Below are 16,182 nucleotides of genomic sequence, written 5' to 3' on the forward strand. Positions count from 1 at the left end.
TGGTATCCTTACTAGGATATATATGGGATATAGATATATACACACACACAAAATTGCATCTTGGTAAAATCTATAAGCTGATGGCAAATTGTGATCAAAACTATCTTCTCCATCAACAGCTTCTACAGGAGAGGCTTCTAAAGGCCAAAAGCCCCCAGCTAAGCACTAAAATTTATTTGCCAATCAACAAAAAAAACCAATTTTCTTCCTACAAAAGAGCTAGAACACAAAGGAAAAGTTGAGATAGGGAAGAACACTTGGTTTATGCTGAAACTAGATAGGACACATCAGTTAAAGAAACCAAATGGTTTATCCCTTATGGAAGCCGCTCAGGCCCTAACTGGTTTTGGAGAGGAAACAGAAGCAAGTATGGAGTGTGTGACACATGATTTCCAACAGAGCTATAAGACTGTAGGGACTTCAGAGGCAGGATCAAAATTCTCTGTACATTTATAGAATGCCATACTAGTAAAACTACAGGCCTCACAGTTGGGAATTATTTCTGTACTACTACATATAAAAATGAATATTCCCAAAAAGAAGGTGAATCCTACCAACTTGTGAAATGTCACTGATGGAGGAGCTCCAGGTCACTATGTCCCCAGCAGTGTGGCAGCTCTAAAGAGATGGAAAGATTCAGAGAAGCCAGGCAAACATAGATATGTCTACTGCAAAACCCACAGCTCTGGGACTGACCCACTCTCACCATAGTCAGGTCAATCCTCTTCATAGTCAGCTAAATGATGTGATGAAAGGCTCATAACAAAAACCATGTGCAGGGTTTGTATATGCCTAGACAAGGGTTCTTCACTCCGAGAGGGTCATGTTGTTACACACCTAGAGATAGGGCTTGGTGCCCAGGGCAGGCACTGCCCAGGCTGCAATTAGAGAAAGCAGCCACAGCCCTGGTCTGTGGTCCCAGGGAAGCTATCCAAGAATAAACACGGTTAGATGGTTGTCAGCTGCACTCTTTCAATTCACAATCTGCCACCTGTGCCCCCCTTCCTCCCCCCAGTTAAGTCACTAATTCAAAGTACTCCTACCTCTGTGCCTTTTTACAGGTTTATTACACATTGTGTAAGCAGCTGAAAGATCAACACCTTGTTTGTCAGTAGAAACACATGGAATTTGGCAGAAACCCTGCTATCCAGTGGAACACAGATTAGCTGGGAGGCAGATGAGACTTATTCATGGCTGCATCAGCTTCAGGGACTGTGATTCATGTTGCACAATGAAGCAGCTCTGCAGAGCTACAAAGGGCTCTGAAGTCGACCTGTCGGTGAAAGCTACCCTGTCCTGCAAATGTGTGTAGCAGGACTTGAGATTCCTGCCAGCTATAGTCCTAGACCTGGCACCTCGGCTTCAGAAAGAAAAAGAAGTTTGAAGGCAAATAAAGCCAGTTTCAAAGGGAAAGGTGAACAAAACGACTTTGAGCTGTCAGCAGAAGTGCATGCAAAATATAGATGGAGAAAGCAGCCTGAGTTTTTATTTTGTAGCCTAGCTAGCACCAATTTACCTGATTTTCTGTGTGTGCAGAACTCCAGGCACTCATTTCCATGACAGGGACTGGAATAGACACTGAACCACATACAGCACACATGGGTACAATTATCATGTCTGGAACAGCAACAGCTCTAAGTGACATTTTGCTAGAGTGAGTGGCTAATCTAATCTCTTCTCCTTCAGTCTGAAGGCTGGAACTCATGGGAGAAGAGCCTGCTGAACCAGTGAAACAGGATAGAGATGTAACAACTCTGGCAGTTGGTGAACGGGAGACTTTAAACAAGTAATGTCCTGAAAAGTGAACACGAGCTGCATTTGTGCCAGTAATCCCTACTGGGAAAAAGCCAGGCGGGAAGTTGACAATTGCAAGATGCCAAGTAGAGAAAGAAGAAAAAAAAATACTAAACTAAATGAGTTTTAAAGAGAGTATCAAGTACTCCAAGGGTTACCAAAAAAACCCTGCATAAGTGATTGAAGAAAAATGGCAAATGAAAGGAGACTTGGCAGGCAGGACACAGTTAACTGCAAGTGGCCTAAATACCATAGGTGTAAAAGTGACACTGAACAGGGTCACGGTTCGACTCTGCACCTTCTGTGGGCTGGGCTTCCCACTGCAGCCTTACCTCATCTCCAAGGGGAAAGCTGATTCCCCACCGCACACCCTCTCTCCCTGGCTGCTACTTACTTTCTCCTGCTTCCCCTTTTCCAGTGAAGCTACCGCCCGCCCGGGCAGCAGGATCCTGCTGTTACCCGAGCCAGCATGGCCCGGGAGGCCGCAGCCGTGCGGGTTAGCCCAGCTTCCAGCTCCGCCGGCCCCATTCCCTCCCCCGCAGCGCCAGGCCAGCTGCTGCAGCTCCAACGGTTTTACGGCGTGCACGCTGACCTCATGGCACAAGCTGGGAGACATGTGGGACACCACACGCCACCCCCCGCAACAGGCAGCGAGACACCAGCCCCTCCCTGCACGCCAGGGTCAAGATTCCCTCCCCATTGTAATTATTTTTGCTTTGCGCAGAGATTTATCACATGCAGCTGCCGCAACTTGTTTACAAGACACAAAAGCCATGAAAACAAGGTTGACGAAGTCTGCGTGTGAGCTGTTTTCCCTGGCATGAATTTGTCATACCTCTTAGCTCGCTGACGCCCTGGCTGGCCACACAGTCTCCAGTGACACACGGCAATGCCTTCCCTTCAGCTTCAGAGTGGCCAAAGCGTGTGTTTTCAGCCAGAGGTTGGGTTTTGACAAAACGGCTTTGCATTTAGGTTTATCACTGCTGCAAGAACAGCAAAACCACCCATGTTGTCTCACTGCTTCTTTATATTATTTTTTTCTTTTCCATGGTTTCACAAATAACTTTTTGTTTGCTCTACCAGGCATCTGTGGCCAGCACTTGAAGCCTTTGGTTTGTTACTTGGACTCCTGCTCAGTTCAGGAGCTCCACCCAATGCCCTACATATACCTACCTAGCTTTGATAACTTTAGATAGTTACTTCAGGTTTATGCTCAGAAAGAATAGGTTCAGGTAAACTTCAACAGCCAGCACCAAAACTATCAGTGCTAGATTACAGGAGGGCAGAAACTCCCCTTTGATACATTTTAGTGGGCACTCAATATGAGTAATTTTCTTCTTCTAAGTTAAACACCTCAGGCTAGGGAAAAGCTTTTACATGCCGTGGAGTCAGGTGCTACTCAGCCACAGCCATCTGACTTATGACTACAGCCAAACTTCTAGGTGTAACCTTAACACGAGTCATGATTTAAGAAGTACATAACTAGCCTCAATCAAAATTGGTCACCAGTGAAGTTCCCAGGGTAAGTCAGTCAGCAAAATGGAAATGCAGTGCTCATCACACGAGCAGGACTTTGGTGGTCATTTACACTAATACCACTTTGTGTAGCATAAAAGTAAATGAAAACAGCAGAGAGACCACAGGCTTTTACTTTCAATGAAAACTGTTAACCTGAATGGCAACAGCTTTCTTCCTCATTCTATTTTCATTTTCAGTACTGCAGCTGCTATAGTGAAATTACAGAACTGGTCAGCTCAACCAGCAAAGTTTTTTTTCTTTTTAAACTTGCTGACATTTTTTATTTTAAAGGGCAAGTAATGAAGAGTAAAGATCTCTGAAAATGCCCTTTAATGATCTGAGTGCCCCACAGCACACCAACAAACTGCTTTGAAAAAAAAGGAAACAAAAGAGGAAAATGTCGAGCAATTCAAATAAACAATGCAAACATATTTGTGAGGCTGTTTTTCTTTCATTCATGAAGCATGGGTGTAAGGAGTGAATAGTTCCTTCCTGCAAGAAAAGGAGAGGACAAGGCATCTTCCAAACCTTTATCAAAGATGACACTCCACTTTGGGTGTGTAGCATCCCTTAAGATAAATCATCTATTGCACAAAACCATGTCTATTAACCAACTTTTCCCTCAACATGAACCTCACAGTGACAAAAAAGTACACTTCCATTTTACAATTAGTCATTAAAAAACCCCCAACCAAACAATACATACATAGGTATCCCAGGAAAAATAGCTCAGAAGTATCAAGTACAGTGTGTCCAGAGAGACACTACACCAGGCTCTTCTGTACCCACCTGCAATGCCTTGAAGACAGAGTATACAGCCATCTCTATGTTCAAAATTATTTTCCAGCTTTATTTCCAATTTTTTAAAAAATAATTCTATATTCATACAGTATATTAGGATGACTGTGTTACCAAAGCAGTCATAAGTAAACCAGTGTTTACACTGTTTGCCATTTTGATTTTAAACATGAAGGTTCAAGAAAGGCACAAGTTCAGAAGAATTCCAAAGAGCACTCCAGAGAACAAACAGAATATATCTGACACTAGAAAATTATAAAGGCCACAGCAAAACAGTATAGCAGTCAGAATATTGTAGTCTTCTTTCTACTCATAATGATATCCTTAAATTCACCAACTCTCCTGCTCCTCAAAGCCCTCCCCCAACCTCCCAAACAGACAACTGGTTTGTTTTTAAAGATTAGCCAGAACCAATTTTTTACCCTGGAGGTCTCTTATTTCATTGATGCTGCAAGCATAAGGGTGGGCGACTGACATTCAAGTAAGTTGAAATGTGAGCTGCAAGTCTTCACCATTTTCAGTAATAAGTCATTTTGATAGCAAAGTCCTTTTCTGAAAGGCAACTTAGATTCTGTTGGCAAAAATACACCCCAATACAACAGGGATCTCTTCTAAATCTTAGCCAACCACCTGTTAAAGTATCTCACAAAGACCTGGCTCCCAGAACTCAGATTTCAATGCAATACAGCCTACTTCATTTCAGTCTACTAGAATTACTGAGTAAAAACCTTGTCATTGCTAGTCCAAGTAAGGCTAGAAGCCCTCACCCTCCCCTATCAAAACCTGTCACCAGTCATGTCCAGGAGCTGCATCACAAAGATCTGCAAAGAACACTTGTCCCAGCCCTTCTTCTGGCCTCTTCCTTTTATCCTCAGGTCTTCCCCATGGGCCATCACATTTCCCAGCCCTAAAATATTTCAAGGAGCCAAGAGCTGGAACTCTTAGAGGGGCCCAAGGTTTCCCTCTGAAATTTAGTCAGAATTGCCTACATAACTTCTTTTGGCCCCTTAAAAAATTTTTAACATAGCAGAACACAATCAGGCACTTCTGGCCCACTTTTCAGCATTCTTTTAAACATCCATTTAACAACAACTGCTAGTTTGGTTCACAGCTCTCTGAAGCATGAGCTCAAAAATATTTCTCATTTCCATTTGTTTCAAGGTTAATTCATGTTTTCTGCAAAGCTTGTATTCAACAAAATACTCTATATGCATCACTTTTAAAGAAAATATTTTATTATATTATGGGAAAAAAGCATGATCATCCAAAGTTTGTATTGTTAAAAAAATTGAAAATTTAGACAGCGTGTCGGTATATTCCGTTCCACATGGGAATGATAAGAAGACTCTATATCATTACTAGATATTGCACAGTCTGAAAGAAACAAAACAAATCACATGATCTTGGGAAACATCTCACATTATGAAAAATCTACAAAGAAAACATTAAAAAAATCCCAACAAAACACACAATCCTTTCTTTCTACAGTAGCTTTAAGTTCATAATTCTTGGAATGACCGTATTCCACTGAAGACCATCTCAGTGACAGGAAGCTTCATTTCAGCAATCCCCTTGTGCAAATAAGATTAATAAAAAAAAATAATAATAACGCAGTGAAGTCTTTTGATATTGTGTGGGTGGCAATAACCACACAGCTGTTAGATCCCTGCCTGGTAAAACAAAACGGGGAAGGAGAAGGAAGGGGATTTAGGCCATAAGTTTTGCCTGCAACTCCATCTCTGCCGCCCTTTTGAGTGCAACATCCACCAGAAGCTGAAATCCACTAAAATCCTGGTTAAGGTCTGGTGGTGTTGGAGGAGGAGTGTTAAAGAGCCCACTTTGTGTGTTTGCACCAGGTCCCAGTTTGGATGCGTCCTCATGGCAGGAGAGGGGGCTATCTGTGAAGCCACCAGCCGGGGGCTGCTGCAGGTCCGTGGTCTGGCCTACATCAGCTGGCTGGCAAAAGTGGAACGGGGCATCTTTCAACGCAGTCACAGTCGTGTGGCAAATCACCGACGGCCGAGCCAGGACCGAGCCCGGGGAAGCCGGCTTGGAAGAGGACACAGTTTTGCCGAGCGGCGCGGCAGCAGGAAGGAAGGCAGTCTCATCCAGCAGGGGAATGTAGTTCTTTGTGCTGATGGCAGACTCCACCAGGCCGCCCTCGGGAAGCTTGGTCCCTCGCCGCGAGATAGTGAACTGATTTGGGTCTTTGCCATCCTTCCTCAGCATGTCAGGTAACAGCCTGCGGCGTGCATTGATAAACCAGTTGCAGACCTGGGAATATAATGACATCTTAATTTCTACCTTCATTCATTCCCAACTACGTGCCACTAGAGCGGACAGTTAGATTAATGAATCCCTCCAAGCAGTTGCCTTCACTGCACAACAAAATAGAGACCTACTGACAAGTTCTGACATGCCTGGCAAAGGCCCTTCCCTTGTCACGGTGCTACCAACTCCCTGCTCTGGTTACAGAAAGCCCCGGGACATCTGAAGTCCAAACTAGGGGTTTAGCTTTTAACGCTGTGCACACACATTAACCTATTGGCTATTGTTCCCTAGCTTAGGTTAATTAACAACAGGAAAACCTTTTCTCTCTGAAGAGAGCCACTCCTCCCACAAATAGTTACTGATTTTCCTTGTTCAACTGACTGTGTCGACAGACATAACATGAATTACCTCACTAAAGTTTGTCCTTGTTTAAATATCAACCAGTTTCCTGGGCAATACAGGATAGTTTATAGTTTAACGTCTTTTTTCTCTTTACTACATAAAGGAAGTTGTCTTTATAATGTTGCATTAAGAAAATTTTACTCTACAGCCAATTATGAACTTTGCACTAATAAATTAATATGGAAAAATAAAGCCCAGGACTCAAAAGGAGTGCTCTCTATTTAGCAGCACCCAAAACCAAACCCTGGTTTACCCAAGTTCTCATGAAGCCACCTTCCCGCAACATGGGATGCAGCAATGGGCGAAAGCTATTCAACCAAAAATGATCACAGAAGATGAGAATGATGCGCCCAAGGGACCTCACAGATGCTAGTGGCATCCCAGGATGAGAATCCAAAATAAACATACAAACGCCTCATCCATACCTGCACTAACATCCTTGAATAGCTCCATCCCATACAGGTTGTTCCACTGATTTTAATGGCAGTGATCACACACATAATTACATATGTCTATGTTCTACTGGAACGAGCCTCAAGTTGCCATTTTAGAAGTGAAGAGTTACATGCTAAGCTGCACAATTATCACCACAAAACCTCTGTTGACAAATAAATACCTTCTTCTCACAATAAATTACCTCGTACAGACACTTTATTTCTTTTTGGGGCACAAGTCCGCAAAAAAATTAGCACGCATGCTCCAATTCATGACTGTCTGTTCTCCCAGAAAAATAATTTTACTCCCAATAAACAAAGATCATCATAACACATAATCAGTCTCTATCTCTCTTTGTGAGTGCCATCAGCAGGAGAGTAGCAATAAAAAAGGAAATCTCACATGCAGTGTAAACATTTGTATCCATGACTAGAGCACAGGTGAATTAAAACAGAAAACAGCTCCTTTAGAAGGGAGAACTACTTTTTTAAATACCTGTAGTGTGGAAAGGTGTGTTTGTCGGGATAACAGCGCTTTTTCTTGCTCTGAAGGATAGGCATTGTATCGGTGCTCATAGAGCCAGTCCCGAAGAATCTGCACAGATTCCTTGGGCAGGTTGCCACGTCTCCGCCGTTTGCCTGAGCCAGCAGATGAGGAAAGATCCAGTGGGACATCCATAGTGTCATCATCCTCCGTTTCACTGCCTGATATTGCAACTACACCTACAATTGTAAGACAAGAACAATCAGCCTCCAAAATCCGTTAACTACTTGGCTCCAGCACTGTATGGCACAGACATTTTCTATCACATGAACTGTCTCGACTGTTACAGCCCCTTGTACGGGAGATTCGTCCTGCAGCATTAACTTGTCATGCTGTAGCTTTTCTGTCAGCTGAACAAAAAAGTATCACCAATGATCCGTTCCTAAAGGAATTCTTCTCTGCAAACCTTCATTTTCCTGTTCCCCTGGCAACCTTTTATCTGCTGAACGTTATCTGATAGCTTCTATCTAATGAGAATATTGTCCAAGTTTGCTGGCTATGGTATGCATCCAGCACTTTTTTTCAAGGATAACTAACCAGTGGCTGAGCAAAAGGTCAACAAGGAAGAACTTAAAACACCCCAACTCAAGCAGTAGGTTATTTAATTATTTCTTAACATCCTGATGGTTTGTCTCTTGGGAGGGATAGGTTGTAGATTTTATAAATGAATAATTACATCAATTCATAAAAATTAATGGAAGAAGAAAAAAAGAAAGGCAAAAATTCTGTTTCTCACCACCCATAAGGGGATTTTTCACTTATTAAGGGAAAAAAGTGCAGAAGAAGGAAAGAACCAGGTGACTAAGAGTTCACCAGTTTATCAGGAAATGGACTGTCATTGTATTCTGTATCAAAGAACCATGATCATTTAGATGTACCAGTTTTTATGCTGACTATTTTTTCAACTTTGTGGTTTTCATCTCATGTTTTTATCCCTGGAGACGTGTGTTCTGTGCTGTGCTTACTGTAAGGGCTCCAAACTTACCAGTTAACTGCAAACCTTCCCCCTCCAAAACAAAGGAAGGAACAGATTTCACAATCTGACTATCCCATTATATATGTACACCACACTACTAGTAACATGAAGCTGTGGAATGTAAATCAAACAAATGAGCAAGTATTCAATAGTTAGGAAGGCTACAATTCTACTCTTTTGGTAGGATACGTGAGTCACTAGTTCCATAAAACACAAAGAAAACCATGCTTTAAACTCACCAGAAATTTTAAGTATCATGCAAACTATATACAAGTCCAAATAAGATACTACCCACATTCAACTAGTACAAATTAATACTCATTTCAAGTGAACTCACGCTGGCTTTCAGAAGCAGTTTCAGAAAATATAGAAGGAAAACAAGCCCTTAATTTTTTGTCTTTTGAACTTAAATTGGGGGGGTTGATGGACAGAAAGGAAGAAATTTGCTCACTGGTAACACCAAAACTAAAAACCTTAAAAGTAAAGCCAACTAAATTTTCTGGGCGGAAACCACCCATAATTAAAAAATTATATTCAAGGAAATAAGGTAAGCCCTAAACAACAAGAAGTGAACCTGTGAAAATATTATACTATATAAAACTATGTTATATCCATAAGGCACTTATGGAAGTGAGAAGCAAGGAAGTAATGTCCCTTAAAAAAACAACCAAGCCAGCCAGCAAAGCCCCCACCACCACACAAAGAAAGACAGAAGGTATGCATGTGCAAGTTTTCCTTAATACTTGGCAGGAGAGTAGGGAGAGAAACAGAGGAGGACCTTTCCTCATACTTCCAAACTTCAGCCAAAGTTGACACGATTAATTATCTTTCCTTCCCCTATTTATGAATAGCTCCGGCATCCTTAAATTTAGTTTAAGTTGTCCAATTTGAAATGCATAGTTTTGATACGCAAGCATTCCCAACAGGATGATCAATCCGCAATCTGTCTGGCATAACTTACTCAGTAACTTACTTGGTATTGTTTTCATTCTCCCAATTGCTGATTTATGTAACCGACAAACACCAAACTGACATACCAAATTTTTCATCTGATGATTAGCTACATAAATTATCCAGTCATGAAACAAGAACAATAGGACAATATTTAAATAACCAACACAAGATAAAACTCCAAATTATGTAAACAGCTTCTTAATTCGTGTAGAAAGTATGTCAGAAGTTTGCCTTACACTGATTCCAAGCAAACCACTTTGTCATAGCTTCATGGAAAGTGCTGTCACACTTGCAACCTGACCTGAGAACATGCCTTGCACCATGGGCTCCTGGAGCCACGAGGAACACTTCTGGGAACAAAGATCCAGCAGAAACAACAGGACAGCTCTGCAAAGCAGCTCAGCCCTTTTAAATTGAATTTAAAAACTAGCTAAAACTAGCCCATGCTATTCAGACAATGTTTTGAAGTGCGCTGTTCTTGTTTGTCAGGAACCAGAACTGTTGCAGCACTTCACAGGGTTGGGTTTTTTGTTTGTTTTTAAATATAATGGGCAGTAAGGCAAGACCTTGGAAAAGAGGGAGAGGCAAACAGCAAGGGCTGGAAACAAGAGGGAAGGAGAAACTACTATGAAAAAGTTAGATGTCTAATGGTCTGCAAGCAGTATTTACATGGCTTAACAGAAAGTACTCCAGGTACACACCACTCAATCTGAAGTGACCTTTCCAGCATCTACTACACATCTAAAAGTCTCCATGGACATTTCTCTGAATTTCAGAAAACTGAACTTAACAGCAAAACCTCTTCCTAGAACTGCTGCTTTTCCTTTAGCTGAAAAAAAAAAAAAAGAAGGGGTAAGATACTGTGTGCAAGCCAGCAGTATAAAAACGTTTCTCCCTTTTCAAATAAGATCTTTTGCTAAAGTAAAAGTTGTCATCTGACTAACCGTAACCTACCTAGCAAGAAATGAGTCACCAGCGGAGCCAGCCCTTTGACCTGCTGGCTTAGTGTGTCATATTAATTGACACAGTGAGTTAGCGACACAAAGCAGGTTTTGGTTAAGCAGGAAACCTAGTGTAGTACAGACTTCTGCTCATTTAAATGAGCTCATTTAAATAGCTGATCAGCCCTCTGAACTCGTGGCAGATCTCTCAGGCGCAGTACAGAGCTAGCAGCAACAGGAAGTCATGGCTAGAAATCTCGCACTACCCCAGCTGATATTTTTTACTAGAGCAGGAGCCACATTGTTGCTGTCAAGGCTCTGTTTTCATTAAAGCATTCCTGCTGATTACAACCCAGCTTTGTTTTTCCGTCTTGTTAGTAATCAGCCTATTCGCTGCTGGTTTCCTGTTTTAACAGGGCCCAACTGAAAAGGGTCCTGGCCGCGCTCCATGACTGGACCATTGGCTTACTGTTATTTACACCCAGAATAAAGGCCTGTGGACACGATGAGTAGCCCCAGCTGACCTACTAATTTATTTTGTATTAAAAGCAGGCTAGGGCCAGGCTATTTTATGTCTCCTCCTAAATACATTTAATCCAAACAAACAAAAACCCCTGCTTTTATAGAACCAAAATTAAAGCACCACAAGTTCATTTGCAAAGAGGTCTGAAAAACAACACAAAATCCCATTCCTTCATTTCCACATCACCACTCAAAAGAGTAGTCTATGTTGTTAATGATCTAAGGACTACATGATCAGCATCCCTTCTTTATAAATTACTTTATCCTCCTGGCTTCCCAGCTGAAGTCATATACATGATTGAATGCACTGCTGCATTGTATCACAGCCCAAAGACTTCACAGGTCCTCCCCGTAATCAGCTCAGGGAAGATTACACCTAGGATCTGGAGTCTGGGCTCGACACCCAAACGTTAGTTAACAGCTTGAAACAACTTGAGTAAAAGTACAGTGATGACTAAAGCTGATTTCAAAACAAACCACTGCCACTTAAAAAGGTATGCTGAAATACTTTGAGGGGGAGGACAAAGTATTTAGAGAGGCTGAGACAAATGAAATGGAAGTTAAGCAAACGAAAAATTTAGGCTATGAGGAGAAAAAAAAGGCACCACAAAAAAAACCCAAAAAAACAACTATCCCATTGTGTCGAGGAAGAGCTTCACAGAGGAAGTAGCAGAAGCCAATTGTTATTCAAAAGAGGACAAAGTATACCACAACGAACAATCTCTGCCCTCCAGAGAGGGGATGGACAAAAATCACCTTAAAGAAAACCTCCCACCCCTAAGGGCTCTCTGAATTTCTTGAGTGAGATTTTTTTTTTATGAGAGCTGATAAACAGAACCAGTTCCTATCCAAGCCCCCGATCCTGTTGTAACCAAGTTCAGTAAGATTCTTCACATGTATAAACTTGAGCACATGCCTGTACCTTTTCGAGACTGTGTTCTAAATCAGCTAATTAACAAGCCAAGTAGGTTCCGTGTGACTGCTATCACGTTATTTGTAATTAAAACTATCCATAGAAGAGTCCTGAGGTTTAAATCCACAGTCTGCTAGCTTAAAAAAAAAAAAACCTCAGGGAAAAAAACTCAAAAAAACCTAACCATCAACAAAAACACAGAAGCACACTCTTAAAAATTTCAACTCAACACACATACAAAAAAACCTAACTAAAATGTAATGTGAATTCAAAAATCAACAACAAAAATACATTCGTTTAAAATTATTCATAAGTAGCAAAAAAACTACAAGGATACAGCAGGGAATTTCCAGTTAAAAAAAAAAAAAACAAAAAACAACAAAACACCTCTTTCCTCTTAATGAGTTTCATAACTGAGGAACCAGCCTATTTGTTTTCCTCTGTACTTTACAGCTTGCACTCTATTACATCTAAAGCAACTAGACTTGGCTGTACTATACTTTTTTTTTCCTCTAAACGGGATTCTTCTAGGAGTGCAAGCAAGAAATCTGTAACAAAGTCACTCTTTGAAACTTCTTGAATGATCTTCAAATGCCAGGAGGTCACAAATAAGTACAAGCCCAACCTTTATTAAAACAAAGGCACCCTAGCCCTAACATCTTTTTAAAAGTTTCCGCCTTTGTCTCCTCACCTTTTAATTTGTGCCACGCAAACCCCAGGCCCATGGCCCCTCTCAAAAGTTCTCCCTCCCGCCTGTCACCTTTCATTGTTTCCATTGTTTCAGCCCAGGATTTGCAATCCTCAAAGCAGAGCTTACACACACACACACACACTCTTACACACAAAGCCCTACACATGCATACCTAGAAACTACGTCAGCGTTTTCCACACGCATTTATTTCGAGGGTGGCAAGAACAACAGTTGAAAGTGCAGGGAGTTTGGTATTTCACCAACCAGCAGCTGCCCTCGGGGAGAGAAGTCTGAACAATGGAAGCAACAGCAGACAGGAAACCAGCTCACCACTGCTGTGCAAATAGGCAGCATAGGAATGTCCTAAAAATAACTGGGCTAAATTAATTCAGCGAAACTATAAAAAAAGGGGGGGGGGGAACAAACCACAAACTGCTTCCAACAGGGTGAAGCATCTCGACCTACCTAAGACGCCTGAAACACTTAAAAGCCGCTGTCTCTGGGCACAGGGGGCTGAGCTCGGCGCGCAGCTCCGGCTGTGCCTGGGATCGAGCCCCACTCGGCTCCCGCGGGACGCTGCGCTCCTCAGCACCACCCCGCCTGCTCTTTAAACTTCGCCTTTGTGGCTCAGTTCCCTTTGTGTGCGCTCCTCTTAGCCGAGCGGCATGTCCAAAAAAAACTTCTGACGAGTGCTACAAACCATATTAGTACACACCATGTCTGCAGCAGCCCAATGATTTCACGAACTACATATGCATTAATTGCTCCAAGGGTACTAACAATGAGAGGCTGCTTTACTACGGAGCCGCAGGAATGCATAGTAGGGGGAAAACAGCACAACTCTGGAGTACTGAACATGCGCACTGCTCCCCTCTAACCCTCCACTTCGGAGCATTTAATGGTCTTTGAATGCAAAACACCCTTCAAGCCACACCGCCGACTGGCAAATCGCAACTGAACAGACACTGCTTTGCTATGAACTTCTTCCCAGCCAGCGCAGGAGCGAGCGCTAGATCCGAAAGCACGTTCCGCGTCCTTGCGGCCAAGCGCTAATTGAAGGGCACTTAAGAGCACCACGAGTGCGATGAGTAACGATCCTCTAACTGTAAAGTTTGTCTCTTTGGAAGTGGACACAAAGAGAACTCAAACAGCCTCATGGTTATGGGGGGGGGGGGGGGGGGGGGGAAGGGGGGGAAGTCTTCCTCCTTTTAACCCTGCGTCAAAACTTTTGTACTTTGTGTTTCGTTCCCCCGTTTTAAGGAATAAAAGGGATAGAAAAGGCTTCAACTTTCAGCAAAACAAGGCGGTCGAGGGCGCGGAGGGGTTTGAAGCCCTGCCGCCGATGCCCCCCCACGCCTCAAGCCCCACGCTGCCGTCCCTGCGAACAAAGAGTTGTCGGACGGCCCCGCTTTCCTCGCCCCAAGTTGGGAAAACCACCCGCACCCTCGTCCTCCTCGCGGGGACGGTGGGGCTCGGTGCGGAAAAGCGTTCAAAAGTGTTTTGCGGGAGAGCAGGGGGAAGAGGCTACACAGAGGGGGCGAGAACAAAAGTTGGCGGAGGACACGAGGCGAACGGCTGGACATGTTTTTGACAGGGAGCCAGCGGCGCAGAGAGGCGGCCGCCTCCAAACAACAGCCCCGCATGTTTTGTCTGGGAGCGGAGCATCCACTGCAATCTTCCACGGGATAGAGGCCAGGGGGCGTGGGGGGGGGGGGGGGGGCACGGGGGACAAAAGGCCGAGAAGGCAAAGGGACTCCGGCTGGCTTAGCGACAGCCCCCCCCTTCCCCTTTCCAGCCCGGCTAGGGGCGCGGGGCACCCCTCTTTGTCCCGGCCCCCCATCACAACTACCTTTTTTACTTTTCATCTTGATCGCGAGGACCGAGCCGATCGCCGGACACCCCACGCACCGACCCAAGTTTCTCTCCTTTCGCCGGACGCTGCTTTCCCCCTTTAAGCTCAGCGAGGAGGAGAAGGTCGATGAAGAAAGAAGAAACACCGCCGCGGAGCCAGGCGCCCGGTCACCGGCCGCGCTGCTGTCAGCGGGAGCCGCAGGGCTCTGCCTCCCCCGGGGGCTTTCTAGTGCGGCCGGGGTGGGCTTCCCTCCCCCCTTCCCTTTGTTCCCTTCTGCTGGCGATTGGCCCCGGCCTGTTAAAGTGAGGAAAGGCACGGGAGAGAAAGGTACACAGCGCCCGCCCTCCCCCACCTCCCCGCAGTGAGTACGGGAGAGTAACCGTGCGCTGCACTGGCACTCGCAGCGGCGGCTGCCTCCTCCTCCTCCTCCTCTCTCCTCCCTCCTCTCCCGGGTGTTGAGGCTCTGTCAGACGGGAGGGGAGGGACCGGCCGGAACGGGGGGGGTGTCCGCCTGTACCCGCTCGCTCATGCACACACAACAGCAGCGGCGGGGGGAGCTCTCCGTGCCTCCCGCTCCCTCGCCTTTCTTCCAAGCAGACGTTTGATCATTAAACTGGAAGGAGGAGAAGGAAGAGGCGGGGGTGGGGGGGAGATTTTGACAGCTGCCCTTGACTAGCCTCCTCCTGTTGCTGCCGGACGAACCACCCACTCCTTCGCGTGAATAGAGGAGAAGAAAGGAGAGTGCGTACGGCAGGGGAAGGAAAGGAGCCCTCCAAAGACCGGCGCCCCCCTCCCGACTGCCGAACGGCCCGGTCGGCGGGGGCTGCTCCCCCCGACCCCCTCTGGTGCTAAAGGAGCCCCGCCTGGCCGGTGCTGGCCGCACACACCCCCACCCGCCCCCGCGGGGAAGGCGAGCCCCGTTTCTGCGGTTATTTTTACATCAGTTCGTAAAAGGTTGTTTTTCTCCCCCTCGACTCCCCCCCTCCCCAGCCCGGTAGATTTTGCTGCGGCACATGATCGCAGCTGTAAAAGAGAGAAGTCTCACAGCTTGACTCATCGCTGTCGGGCGAGCACGCTCTGCAGCAGCAACAGTTTCTTTTCCTCCGGGATGAGAAACGTGACACCCGCCAGCAGATCGCTACAGCTTTCCTGGCGAAGGGGAGAGCTCTCCCCGGGCACAGGCGGCCTTGGCGCCGGGTCCCGGCGCTCCCCCCGCCGCCCCCCCGACAAAACCAGGTGCAAAAAATAAAATCAAAACTGCTGAACGCCCAGCCGCGGTCTGAAGTGTCACGGGCGAAGGTCTCGGTGTGGAAAGGAAAAGAAGCCGCCTGGCCGCGGGGCGGGCGTGGTGTGCACTCATTCCACGGGAGCGTGTCCGTGTCACTCCCGCACCGGCACGTGCGGGGCTGTTCCCGGCCGGGCAGGCGCCTGAAACGGCTGATGAAATAATGGATTCCTACGGCAGAGCGGGGATCATTCCCTCCCCACACCACCCTGCACCCCCGCGGCGGCGCGGGCGTCCGCGCAAATCCGCATTCCCTGCACAAGGGAAGCAACAGCGTTTTAGCAGCC

The 16,182-nt window shown here is 45.3% G+C and overlaps 1 protein-coding gene across 5 annotated transcripts; it reads right to left on the reverse strand.

The window, feature by feature from the left end:
* Nucleotides 1-5,327: 5,327 nt before the first annotated feature.
* Nucleotides 5,328-15,952, reverse strand: TGIF1 (TGFB induced factor homeobox 1). 5 transcript variants are annotated; one of them, XM_038127592.1, is made up of 4 exons: nucleotides 15,656-15,781; nucleotides 14,608-15,223; nucleotides 7,714-7,940; nucleotides 5,328-6,384 (listed from the first exon to the last, which is right to left on the reverse strand). In XM_038127592.1, exons 2-4 carry the CDS (start codon nucleotides 14,621-14,623, stop codon nucleotides 5,818-5,820), a joined length of 810 nt encoding a protein of 269 aa, XP_037983520.1. In that variant the 5' UTR covers nucleotides 14,624-15,223; nucleotides 15,656-15,781; the 3' UTR covers nucleotides 5,328-5,817. The 5 variants fall into 5 exon arrangements, with proteins under 5 accessions (XP_037983520.1, XP_037983522.1, XP_037983519.1 ...); XM_038127594.1 differs by lacking the exon at nucleotides 14,608-15,223 and having other exon boundaries at nucleotides 15,656-15,952; XM_038127591.1 differs by lacking the exon at nucleotides 15,656-15,781 and having other exon boundaries at nucleotides 14,608-15,596.
* Between the last annotated feature and the right edge of the window lie 230 nt (nucleotides 15,953-16,182).

The sequence above is a fragment of the Motacilla alba genome, chromosome 2 (assembly GCF_015832195.1).
Source record: "Motacilla alba alba isolate MOTALB_02 chromosome 2, Motacilla_alba_V1.0_pri, whole genome shotgun sequence".
Lineage (NCBI taxonomy): Eukaryota > Metazoa > Chordata > Aves > Passeriformes > Motacillidae > Motacilla > Motacilla alba.

What these genes read in the sequence shown, in the direction of transcription:
- TGIF1 (XM_038127595.1), bottom strand. Translation starts at nt 12,843, where the DNA reads ATGGAAACAATGAAAGGTGACAGGCGGGAGGGAGAACTTTTGAGAGGG. An exon ending in TGCGTGGCACAAATTAAAAG is followed by an intron (nt 7,941 to 12,758) that starts GTGAGGAGACAA and finishes TTACAATTGTAG; the next exon opens with GTGTAGTTGCAATATCAGGC. An exon ending in CACACCTTTCCACACTACAG is followed by an intron (nt 6,385 to 7,713) that starts GTATTTAAAAAA and finishes TTATATTCCCAG; the next exon opens with GTCTGCAACTGGTTTATCAA.